Source organism: Prunus dulcis, chromosome 6 (assembly GCF_902201215.1).
Source record: "Prunus dulcis chromosome 6, ALMONDv2, whole genome shotgun sequence".
In the NCBI taxonomy this organism is placed as follows: Eukaryota; Viridiplantae; Streptophyta; class Magnoliopsida; order Rosales; family Rosaceae; genus Prunus; species Prunus dulcis.
This window is the reverse complement of record NC_047655.1, coordinates 22,276,489-22,285,299: the sequence shown is the minus strand read 5'-3', so window position 1 is coordinate 22,285,299 and position 8,811 is coordinate 22,276,489. Positions and strand designations below refer to the sequence as shown.

Below are 8,811 nucleotides of genomic sequence, written 5' to 3'. Positions count from 1 at the left end.
AAAAAACAAAAAAAAAAAAAAAAAAACACTACACCTATACAACTTTATGAACCAATGCATATTTTGACGAAGTGATTAATTAACTCTCCATCATGAACGCAACCCTAAAGACCAAACAATAAAGAAGTCCAACAGTGGACTTTTCCACATGCAATGCAGGTGATCAATCATGGCAGCATCGCAGAAAGAAGGAAGCATAATTTACTTTTAAAGACCTTTTCAACCATGTGTGCGAATTAGATTTAGAGTAGAGAACAGGAAATGTCAAAAGAAAAAGAGAGCCAAAGAGACAAAGGGAATAATCTCACACTAAAGAAAAGGCCAGGCTACAATTATGTCAAACAGGGCTCCATTAGCCATTTGGCCTTGTTTAAGAGAACCTTGCCAAGGGGGCCTCTCATCTTCTTATAAGTTTAAAGCCGGTCCCTTCTGAGGCAGTAGAACAGCAACACGAGGTAATTGAATGGTTACGTCAAGAGAAACAATGTTTTCCTGAAACTAGCGTATTTATATGGAATATACATCCAAAATTGTTACAAACAAGTGACATGAATACAACGGTAGTAATAAGGATCAAAATGATACACAGAGAAACTTCAGATGGCTACAGTAGAAGCTGTTCTATGGTTCCTTTGTTTTACAGACACCAGGGAGGATATCGATCATAACCTTTCGTATCGTTCTCAAAACATATTCTGTTCCTCTCATTCTTTCGATACTGTATGTGCTACACATTGTATCCATTCATCCCACCACCATCCTTTGTTTTAGAGCAGTTGCACTATTTGTTGCTGGCAAACCACCATAAGTAAAGATTTGTTGCTGGCAAACCACCATAAGTAAAGATTTCCATCCATCTGGAACTAGTGCTACCAATTTATAATTTGGTAAGATCATAAATGCAGCAGCCCGCTTCAATCACCACTGAAGGATAATTTGCTTGGAGAAACAGAACCAAGAAAGGACCCTAGACCACTGCAAAGTGAGATGTCCCATTTACTTCCACCGGCGACTGCAACAACTTCATTCAGTAGTGGTTGATTTACAAAGCATTAATCTGTACATAGGGTCCCCACGAGCTAAGACATGTTGTTCCCAGTCTGATCGAACTCCAAACGGGTTGTCCTTAAGCCACCCACTATTAGTTATGGCAAAACTTTGTTCATGCACCACAGTAAGTTTACCCTTGCCATATCTCTGAAACTGTTCTTTCATTCTCAGAGAGACGGCCTCTATGTCAGATTGCAGAAAGACCTAGTAAATATAACAGAAATTAGCAAATAAACTGACAAATCACTGTCATGCAGGTGCAGCTGACCTACATTGATTTTCTAGTTGTGTAGTCTTAAGTTTAAGTATAAATCATGGAGTATATGGTGTCATTATTGCAGTGATGGAAATAAAGGTGAAGAAGGGAGGAAAGAAAGTTAACTACAGAGTTAAAATGGAGCTCCTTATGGAAGTGGAGCTGCAAAATAGTTTTACCTTTCCATTAGCTGTAAGCAGATCAGCAACTGCTTCGACTAATGACCTTTGCAGCATACTCCATCTATGATCTGGTTCGTTGAAATCAGGATTCGGGCACTAAATGGGGAAAAAAATCCCAATTAATTATTGATAAAAATAAACCTAAGCATTGAATGCAAGACTGATGAAACTATAAGGACAAGAAAATGCATTTAATTTTCCATTACATCAAATATACTGCCCTACTTTCCATGTCATTTTCAAGTAAAGTGATAGAGAACTTAACATAGTACCCTTTTTCTTTTTTTTTAACAGAGAACCATATCTTTCTCAACTTATAATGAGAAAATGTGGCATCAGGTTGTTCTATACAAGGCAATTACTTAGAAGTTATCAAATAATTTTAGAGAAGATAATGAAACATATGAATCACATATAACATTCCTTTAAAGAAAGGAAGAAATGAAAAAAGTTCGGTTTAGCATGTCTTTCATAATGCATAAAGGGCTATCATTTTGTAGGTTCTTAAAGTTTAACAGATTATATATTGCTAACTCTAACACGCACATTGACATGGATAGTCACTTGATAAAAGAAGCAGATGTTTCAAGTTGAAAAGAGACATAGATTTGCAATCCCAACCTGTATCGAAACAAGCACTAGCTTTCCGGGGTAACTAGAAATAATGGATCGGAATGTTGAAGTAGCATTTGTTGCGATGAAGTACCTAAAGTAGACAAAAGCAAGACAAATATAGGTAAGATGATGAAGCTGGACCTATAATGTTAAACACACCAAATTCTATAAATGGAAACATCATAGTTTCCTATCCTCCAACCCCAAATTCAAACACACACGTGCGAGCATACACACATACAGACTGGATCCATTCAAGTTTTAACTTACAACATTAAACACACAATTTTATGTGGCACAAGCAACCCAGACATGCACATTGCAGACACAGGTCATTAAAGTTCATGCAAAAGTCAGTTAGACAAGCAAATTCACAAGGCCATAATTTTTTTGCAGCACCAAGGCTACAACCCTTACCCATTTCTTATCCCATGCCAGTGAACAGAGTCCAGGCAGCGTTTTACAAGCTGAAAAAAGCTGTAAAACTGTCAGTAATAGAGGATAAGAATAGGCAAAAAGAATACAAAATTTCCACATCCTGGAAACCTTTTTATTAATCTCCAAACCAAGAAAATTCAAATCCTTCCTTGTTTTGGCCATCCCCAAAAGAAACATTCCATTACCTGCCATGTATTATTCAGAGTCAGTAAATAACTGCTATGACTATCTCATGACCAAATCATAAAGGGCATGTTGAAATTATACAACTGTTTCAACTCAACAAGCCTTGTTATTTATTTATTCCAATCAGAAATTTGTCAGTTGCATCAAATTTAGCTTCTTTTAGAGCCTAATCTTATCTCTCTCTCTCTCTCTCTCTCTCTCTCTCTCTCTCTCTCTCTCTCTTTAATATCTTGCCTATACATGGAGAACAACAATAAGGTAACAAACTGAAACCTAAAAGTGGAAAAAGAAATCCATAGGAAGGGAGAAGAAGATGAAAGACAATACCACTTCCAATATCAACTACCAAAGGTTGAGCTGGATCAGAATAGGCATCACTCCAATCAATATCAAAAGGGTATGCCTGCACTAGATAACTACTTTAAGAAGTTTGAAAATATTTTTTAAAATAGTGTTATGAAATGCTGGAAAATATTTACATTTTGAAGTGAATTACATCACTAAGATCTCTGAGCTCCTTCAGATGAGAATGAAGTCAGATTGATGCATCAATCCGCATTATGAAAGAAGATATGAATCGTACCCTATCTAAGGCCATGACCCCCGGAAGTTTTCTTCGTTTGAGAAACTCCCACACAACTGAAGCATCCTTAATCATAGTGAAATTAAAGGTGAAATTTGATTCCTTCACCATTGCATCACATGCCGTATTCCCAACAACAGTTATGTTGCAGTTGCTTTGACTTAGTTGATTAAGCATTTGAGCCAGTTCAGAATCTCCTTTTGTGCAGTTACTCGTACGGAATTTCACTGGACCAATCCAAGTGACTTTCTGCAATTCAAATCAGGGAGGTCTGACAATGAGTCCACACAAGGCCAGCAATAATGTGTACTTGAAAACACAAAAGAGAACAGACTGCGATCAAGAAAGAAAATACATATGACATCAAGGTGGAATTTAATCCTAGTGGTTATACCAGACAAAGTGCATCTACACCACTATACTCACCAAATTTAACTTTGAAACTTTACAATATACCTTAAAAATTTCACTGTATAATTATAAAGGACCATAAATATGTGAAAGAACAGAATAATGAATATGGAGCCTAAAATTGGAAAGTTGAAAGTTGAAAATGAAACAAACTTTTCGAGGGCTACATTAAGCATGCTAAATTTAGTCCTTAGATAAAGTATCATAACACTCTTATGCTAAAATCTATCGGTAAAAAGATGCATTGCCTACATACCAAGATAGAGACTTAAGAATTGATACTGCACCTCAAATTTAATTCAAAATAGTATTTGGAAACCAAAAGACAATTCTTCTGCCTTACTTCATAAGTATTTTTATTTACCTTGCACCTTGAAAGCATGGACTTCATTTCGACAAATGATGCAGGCCCAATATCAACAGGTACCCACCCTAAAATAGGGAAAAGACTTTGAGAACCCAATTTCACAAAATTTATTATATGACACTCAGATTACACAATTGCAACATAGGAAACTGAAAAATAATGATATTATTGTCAACAAAAGGGGTCAAAAGGACTAGTCAATTCACACATGTTCTAATCATTCATGAAAAGAAAAGGAGTCAAAGGGCATCATATTTTTGGTAAACCAAAAGCAAGCTCACCATCCAGAATACGATGAGCAGGAAATATTTCCAATTGCTTTGGAAGATGATCATTCTTGCACCAAAAGTCTTTTGGATATAGGATCTGTACATTTCTAATGTGTGCAACCTGGACTATATCTAGAGCTTCTTTAAGTACCTCATGTTCCACCAAATTCAAGGGAACAGGTAGCCCTAAGGCATGCATTATTTGAAATGACATCATTCCAACGAAGACTAACCCATCACATCGGGAAGTTAAGGAATGCAAAGCAGCTGCCTTATCAAAGAGATTACCCCCTCCAATCTGCACTGCCAAAGATAATAAAGTTAAGAGTCCATAAGTTTTCAGTTTGACTGGAACCAGAAAAAAATAATGGAACTAATATACTAGCAGTGGAGGCATACAATTGCTACATGTGGTTTTGTGTTGCTTTCTGTAGCCCTTCTAAGTTGAGATAGGCTCTCCTCAAAGTGAAAACCAGCTAAGTTGGCATAGCAGAAGCGAGCGACTCCGCAGGTGGATGCAAGAATCTTATGAGACCGGGAAAAGTAATCATTAACAAAAATATCCACTCCTGATGACAATGCTTGAGAAAATTTTGAACAATTGGCAACTTCCCCTCTAAACGCAGAAAGATTCTCAAGAAGAAGAACATCTCCTTTCTCAAAGCCTTCCCTCTTTGATACCACGTTTTGAGAAATGCATTGTACAGGAACAACTTTGTACTCAAGAAGAGATGACAAGAACTCTGAAATGTGGAGACCATCAAGCAATAAACAATGATCAGCAATTCAACATGTCGAATTGTCATATCATAGCCCCATGTTTCATGCTTAAATAACTCTGCCTTTTTTTTTTCCACTGTCATGAAGCATCATAATGGCAAAAATGCTAGCGAAAAAACTAACATTAGTGTGAAGCATTATATACCTGCAACAGACTGCGCGACAAACAGTCTAGGATTAGTTTTAACACTCCAATCACTAACAAGAACTACTTTAGCCCCAGACTGGTGCAAATACGTAATGGTGAAGAGTGCATTGGGTTGAAATCGCTGTTCCTCCCCTTGTTCCCGAAGCAAAAGGGTAGAGTCAAATCTGACCAGTACAACTTTTGCAACAAGCTCCTCCCTTGGAAACTTTCTAAGAGTCTGCAAGTGTGGCAAGGCATCCATTTCTCCTCCTCCAAAGGCCTAAAAGAGCAAAACCCAATTAAAAAAAAGTAACACAAAACAAGAAAGAACTGAAATTTAGCTAGTGGGCTAGTGCCTTACCTAGTGGGCTAGTGCCTTACCTTACACTTGGATGTTAAGACATTTGCTTTGAGATATTCGAAAGTGTGAGGCTTGAGAGCAATACTTGAACATGTGGGAGAGTTGCTGAAAAACAGAGTTGTTTGAAGTTGAAGTGGATTCACAAGGTGACCCATGTTATGTGATTGCGTTTAAGCATTAGAGTTCAGAGCTCCAACACCCAACTCTGCTTCTGCTATGAAGCGTCTGGCTGTGGCCGCTTAAAGCGGAGGAGATGACAAAGAAGTAAACGACCTGTCGTGTCGGGAAATAGTGTCCTTGTAATACTATGAAACTTTCACCAAAAAATAAAAATAAAAATAAAAACTACTTAAACGACACCGCTTTGGAGTCTTTTGAAGTTTTAATTACAGCTTCTTCAACAAAGCGAAGGGAAAAGCTCAGTCTGGACTGTCGAATACCCAATCACGACAATTCGTGCGTGCATCGCAAACGACGTCGTAGAAGCCGATACAGAAGCCATAGCCTGACGGAGATCGGAGCTAAAATGGCTTTGAATTTGGGATTCGTGGTTGGCATCCTTGGAGTTGTAATTCTCTCCCATGCCGCTTATTCAACCGTTCAATGTAAGCCCAGATAATTAGTATATACGTAGTTAGGTATCTATTTGGATTTGAAAGTCAACAACTTTAGGGTTTTTGATGATTGAAATTGGATCCTTTTTTAGATTGGTTGATTTGATTTGGTTGCAGACAGGGGATTGTTGAAGATTATGGAGGAAGAGTTTTCAGGACCTCCACTGAATGTAAGATTTATCACGGCAAATTCTAAAAATGGGTATTAATTTGTTTAGGTGTTTCGGTGATTAAACGGGTAACTGAAATTGCAGGTGGTTGTTGAATTGCTTCTAGGGTTAGTGTTATGTATGTGGGCAGCTCTTACTGTCCCCGGCACGTTTCTTTCAATACATCCCCATTCTGAAGAGAATAGGTATGTGTGCATTTTGTCTCTTCAAGGTCTGATTTGTTTTGTTCATGGTGTGATTGGATTTCTTTTCAATCCCTTTCAATTGAAAGTTGAAACAAATTTATAGTAACTTTTGTTATGCTTGTGTACTTGAGCTTTGCAGTGCCTTCTACAATCTCAATTTTGTTATGCTTTTGATTCAAACTCTTTTTTTATTGTTTGAATTGGCAAAGACTGATGATAGAATAGATGTTACTGCCATGTCAATACCTAATTTGCACATTGCTAGTTGCAACTTCTATTCTAACCCTATGTTTGGTCCTCTTTCAGCTAGAGAAAATAGAGAAGATAAAAAAAATCCGGAAGTTTTTATTTTCTTCTGTTTGGTTAAGGGTAAATAAATAGAAGAATATATAGTTATGGTAAAGTTTCCTATGAGCCAACTTTGTCTTCAAATTATACGCCATTTGAAGAGAGGGCTTGAGAAGGAAATCATGGAGTTATTTTCCTTTCCTCTTTATTTTCATCAATAACCAAACAATGGAAAGATAAAGAGTGTAATTCTTTTCTTTCTCTATTATTGGGTTCTAAACATAGGTTAAGTGTTGAATTGTATATCTCCTTGTAGTGGGGGTTGTTGATAAGATTATTAGTTGTTCACATGCCCTTCTGAATAAAGGTCCTTACAAATTGAAAAGGGAACCTTTTCTTTTACAAAGTAAATGGAATATTCTGTAGGTAAAGATGCAGTACTTAGTATCTCATTCTACTGTCTAAAGTTGTTGAATTCTATTGTGTAATGTTCACTGACATGCTTCATTATGTTATAGAACTGAAACATGTTACGAGTATTCAAATGGGGGTTATCTGCAAAGAGACAAAATATCAAATTATTGAGAGAAAGCTGAGCAGAAGTAAGCGTAATGGGATTTAAGGGAGGGAAATTCGTAAGAAGATAGAAACAATAGGGGTTAGCATTCTTGAGTTTAGAGACCATAAAGCAGGAGAGAGCAAAATATTTTTTGTCTTTCTATAATCTTTAGCTGCCCTCTTTAGTAATGGGACTCTGTTTCGTATCAAAAATAAAAATTTAACGAAAAAATAGAAGTGTGCAACCTACAAATGAGCATGATATGGGACTTACCTTCTTAGGCTATCTGGGTTTGTTTATTAATTGGAAAATATATTGTAATCCTCTCTGCACAGCAAGATACTGCAGAAGTAGAAGGTTACTTTCAGATATGGATTGTCCTTATTTTGTCTCCATCAGTTCTCAAGCTAAGTCATCCTTGCATAAAATAAACCAAGTTTTGTTGCATATTCATAGAGACAAGTCAGAAGACTAATGTGTACTCTTCATCATGGCAATGGCCAGCTATCTGTGCTCCTTTTCACTATAAACCTTGTAAGAGAAAATTGTATGAGTGAGATACTGTTGCTATTTACTCTATGGTCTATGTGCTTGAAATTCAGAAGTGTGGAATAATAGCTATTTTGACTTTAAAAATGTTATATGCGAGATGCTTGATTGGATTATTGACATCCAGTTTATTTTGGAATGCAGGATTGTTTCTCTACCAGCCAACCTAGACTTTATGATCTTCAACCATCGTGCCAGAGTGTTCCCCGTGGAGATGGATTTGAACTTGAAACATTGAGGTCTTTTCAATCAAGTGAAGTAGGTGTATTCAAGCGGGGCATTGATTTCAGTTTTTTTTCTGGCCTATAGTGAGAGCGGCAGCATTTGGCAGATCACTGCTGTTTCTGCATTTGGCAGATCACTGCTGTTTCTGCATTTGGCAAATCATGAATTCACTGTTTCTATACATGTTTTAGTTTTCTTGGATTATGTTGTATTTTCTCTTCACATATGTAGCTTCTTGACCAGATAGCTGCTGACTTTGTTGTTGCCCTCGCCTAGCCATTTGAAGTAATTTAAACTTTGAGGTGATTGAGAGCTTTCTATTTATAATTCCAGTGGACCCATGATAGCAGCTAGGCCTGCTTGTGCTTGTGAAATGTAGTAATAAATTTACAGATAACTTAGCCTCCCCCATACCTAAGTGGACGATCCAGTTACAGCTGATGATCCCAGCTCATCATTTTGTCTTCAAGTCGACCACTTCTCCCATCAATGTCATAGAAAATGAAAATCGTCTAGTTATCTGGGATGCAAAATTGTTGCTTTTTCCTTTTTTTTTGGCTGAGAAAATTGTCAGAATTATTTTGTGCTGTTTTCGT

At 37.0% G+C, this 8,811-nt stretch overlaps 2 protein-coding genes across 4 annotated transcripts; one reads left to right on the top strand and one right to left on the bottom strand.

The window, feature by feature from the left end:
* Window positions 1-237: 237 nt before the first annotated feature.
* On the bottom strand, window positions 238-5,838 carry LOC117630128 (phosphoglycerate kinase-like). Of its 3 annotated transcripts, XM_034362876.1 has the most exons (12): window positions 5,646-5,838; window positions 5,283-5,544; window positions 4,757-5,100; window positions 4,370-4,655; window positions 4,086-4,153; window positions 3,311-3,559; window positions 3,055-3,130; window positions 2,650-2,726; window positions 2,521-2,570; window positions 2,110-2,194; window positions 1,486-1,584; window positions 238-1,254 (listed from the first exon to the last, which is right to left on the bottom strand). In XM_034362876.1, the coding sequence occupies exons 1-12, from the start codon at window positions 5,778-5,780 to the stop codon at window positions 1,024-1,026; spliced, it is 1,962 nt and encodes a 653-aa protein (XP_034218767.1). In that variant the 5' UTR covers window positions 5,781-5,838; the 3' UTR covers window positions 238-1,023. The 3 variants fall into 3 exon arrangements, with proteins under 3 accessions (XP_034218767.1, XP_034218768.1, XP_034218769.1); XM_034362878.1 differs by lacking the exon at window positions 238-1,254 and having other exon boundaries at window positions 2,521-2,580; XM_034362877.1 differs by lacking the exons at window positions 2,650-2,726; window positions 3,055-3,130.
* A 181-nt stretch (window positions 5,839-6,019) lies between these two features.
* LOC117630126 (membrane magnesium transporter) lies at window positions 6,020-8,622 on the top strand. Its single transcript, XM_034362874.1, has 4 exons — window positions 6,020-6,230; window positions 6,357-6,409; window positions 6,494-6,594; window positions 8,135-8,622. The coding sequence occupies exons 1-4, from the start codon at window positions 6,152-6,154 to the stop codon at window positions 8,226-8,228; spliced, it is 327 nt and encodes a 108-aa protein (XP_034218765.1). The 5' UTR covers window positions 6,020-6,151; the 3' UTR covers window positions 8,229-8,622.
* Window positions 8,623-8,811: the final 189 nt, after the last annotated feature.

Coding starts and splice junctions, on each gene's coding strand:
- LOC117630128 (XM_034362876.1), bottom strand. CDS start 5,780: ATGGGTCACCTTGTGAATCCACTTCAACTTCAAACAACTCTGTTTTTC. Junction 5,545..5,645: donor TCTTAACATCCAAGTGTAAG/GTAAGGCACTAG, acceptor TTGCTCTTTTAG/GCCTTTGGAGGAGGAGAAAT. Junction 1,255..1,485: donor TGCTTACAGCTAATGGAAAG/GTAAAACTATTT, acceptor TATATTTACTAG/GTCTTTCTGCAATCTGACAT.
- LOC117630126 (XM_034362874.1), top strand. CDS start 6,152: ATGGCTTTGAATTTGGGATTCGTGGTTGGCATCCTTGGAGTTGTAATT. Junction 6,410..6,493: donor TTTCAGGACCTCCACTGAAT/GTAAGATTTATC, acceptor CTGAAATTGCAG/GTGGTTGTTGAATTGCTTCT. Junction 6,595..8,134: donor CCCCATTCTGAAGAGAATAG/GTATGTGTGCAT, acceptor TTTGGAATGCAG/GATTGTTTCTCTACCAGCCA.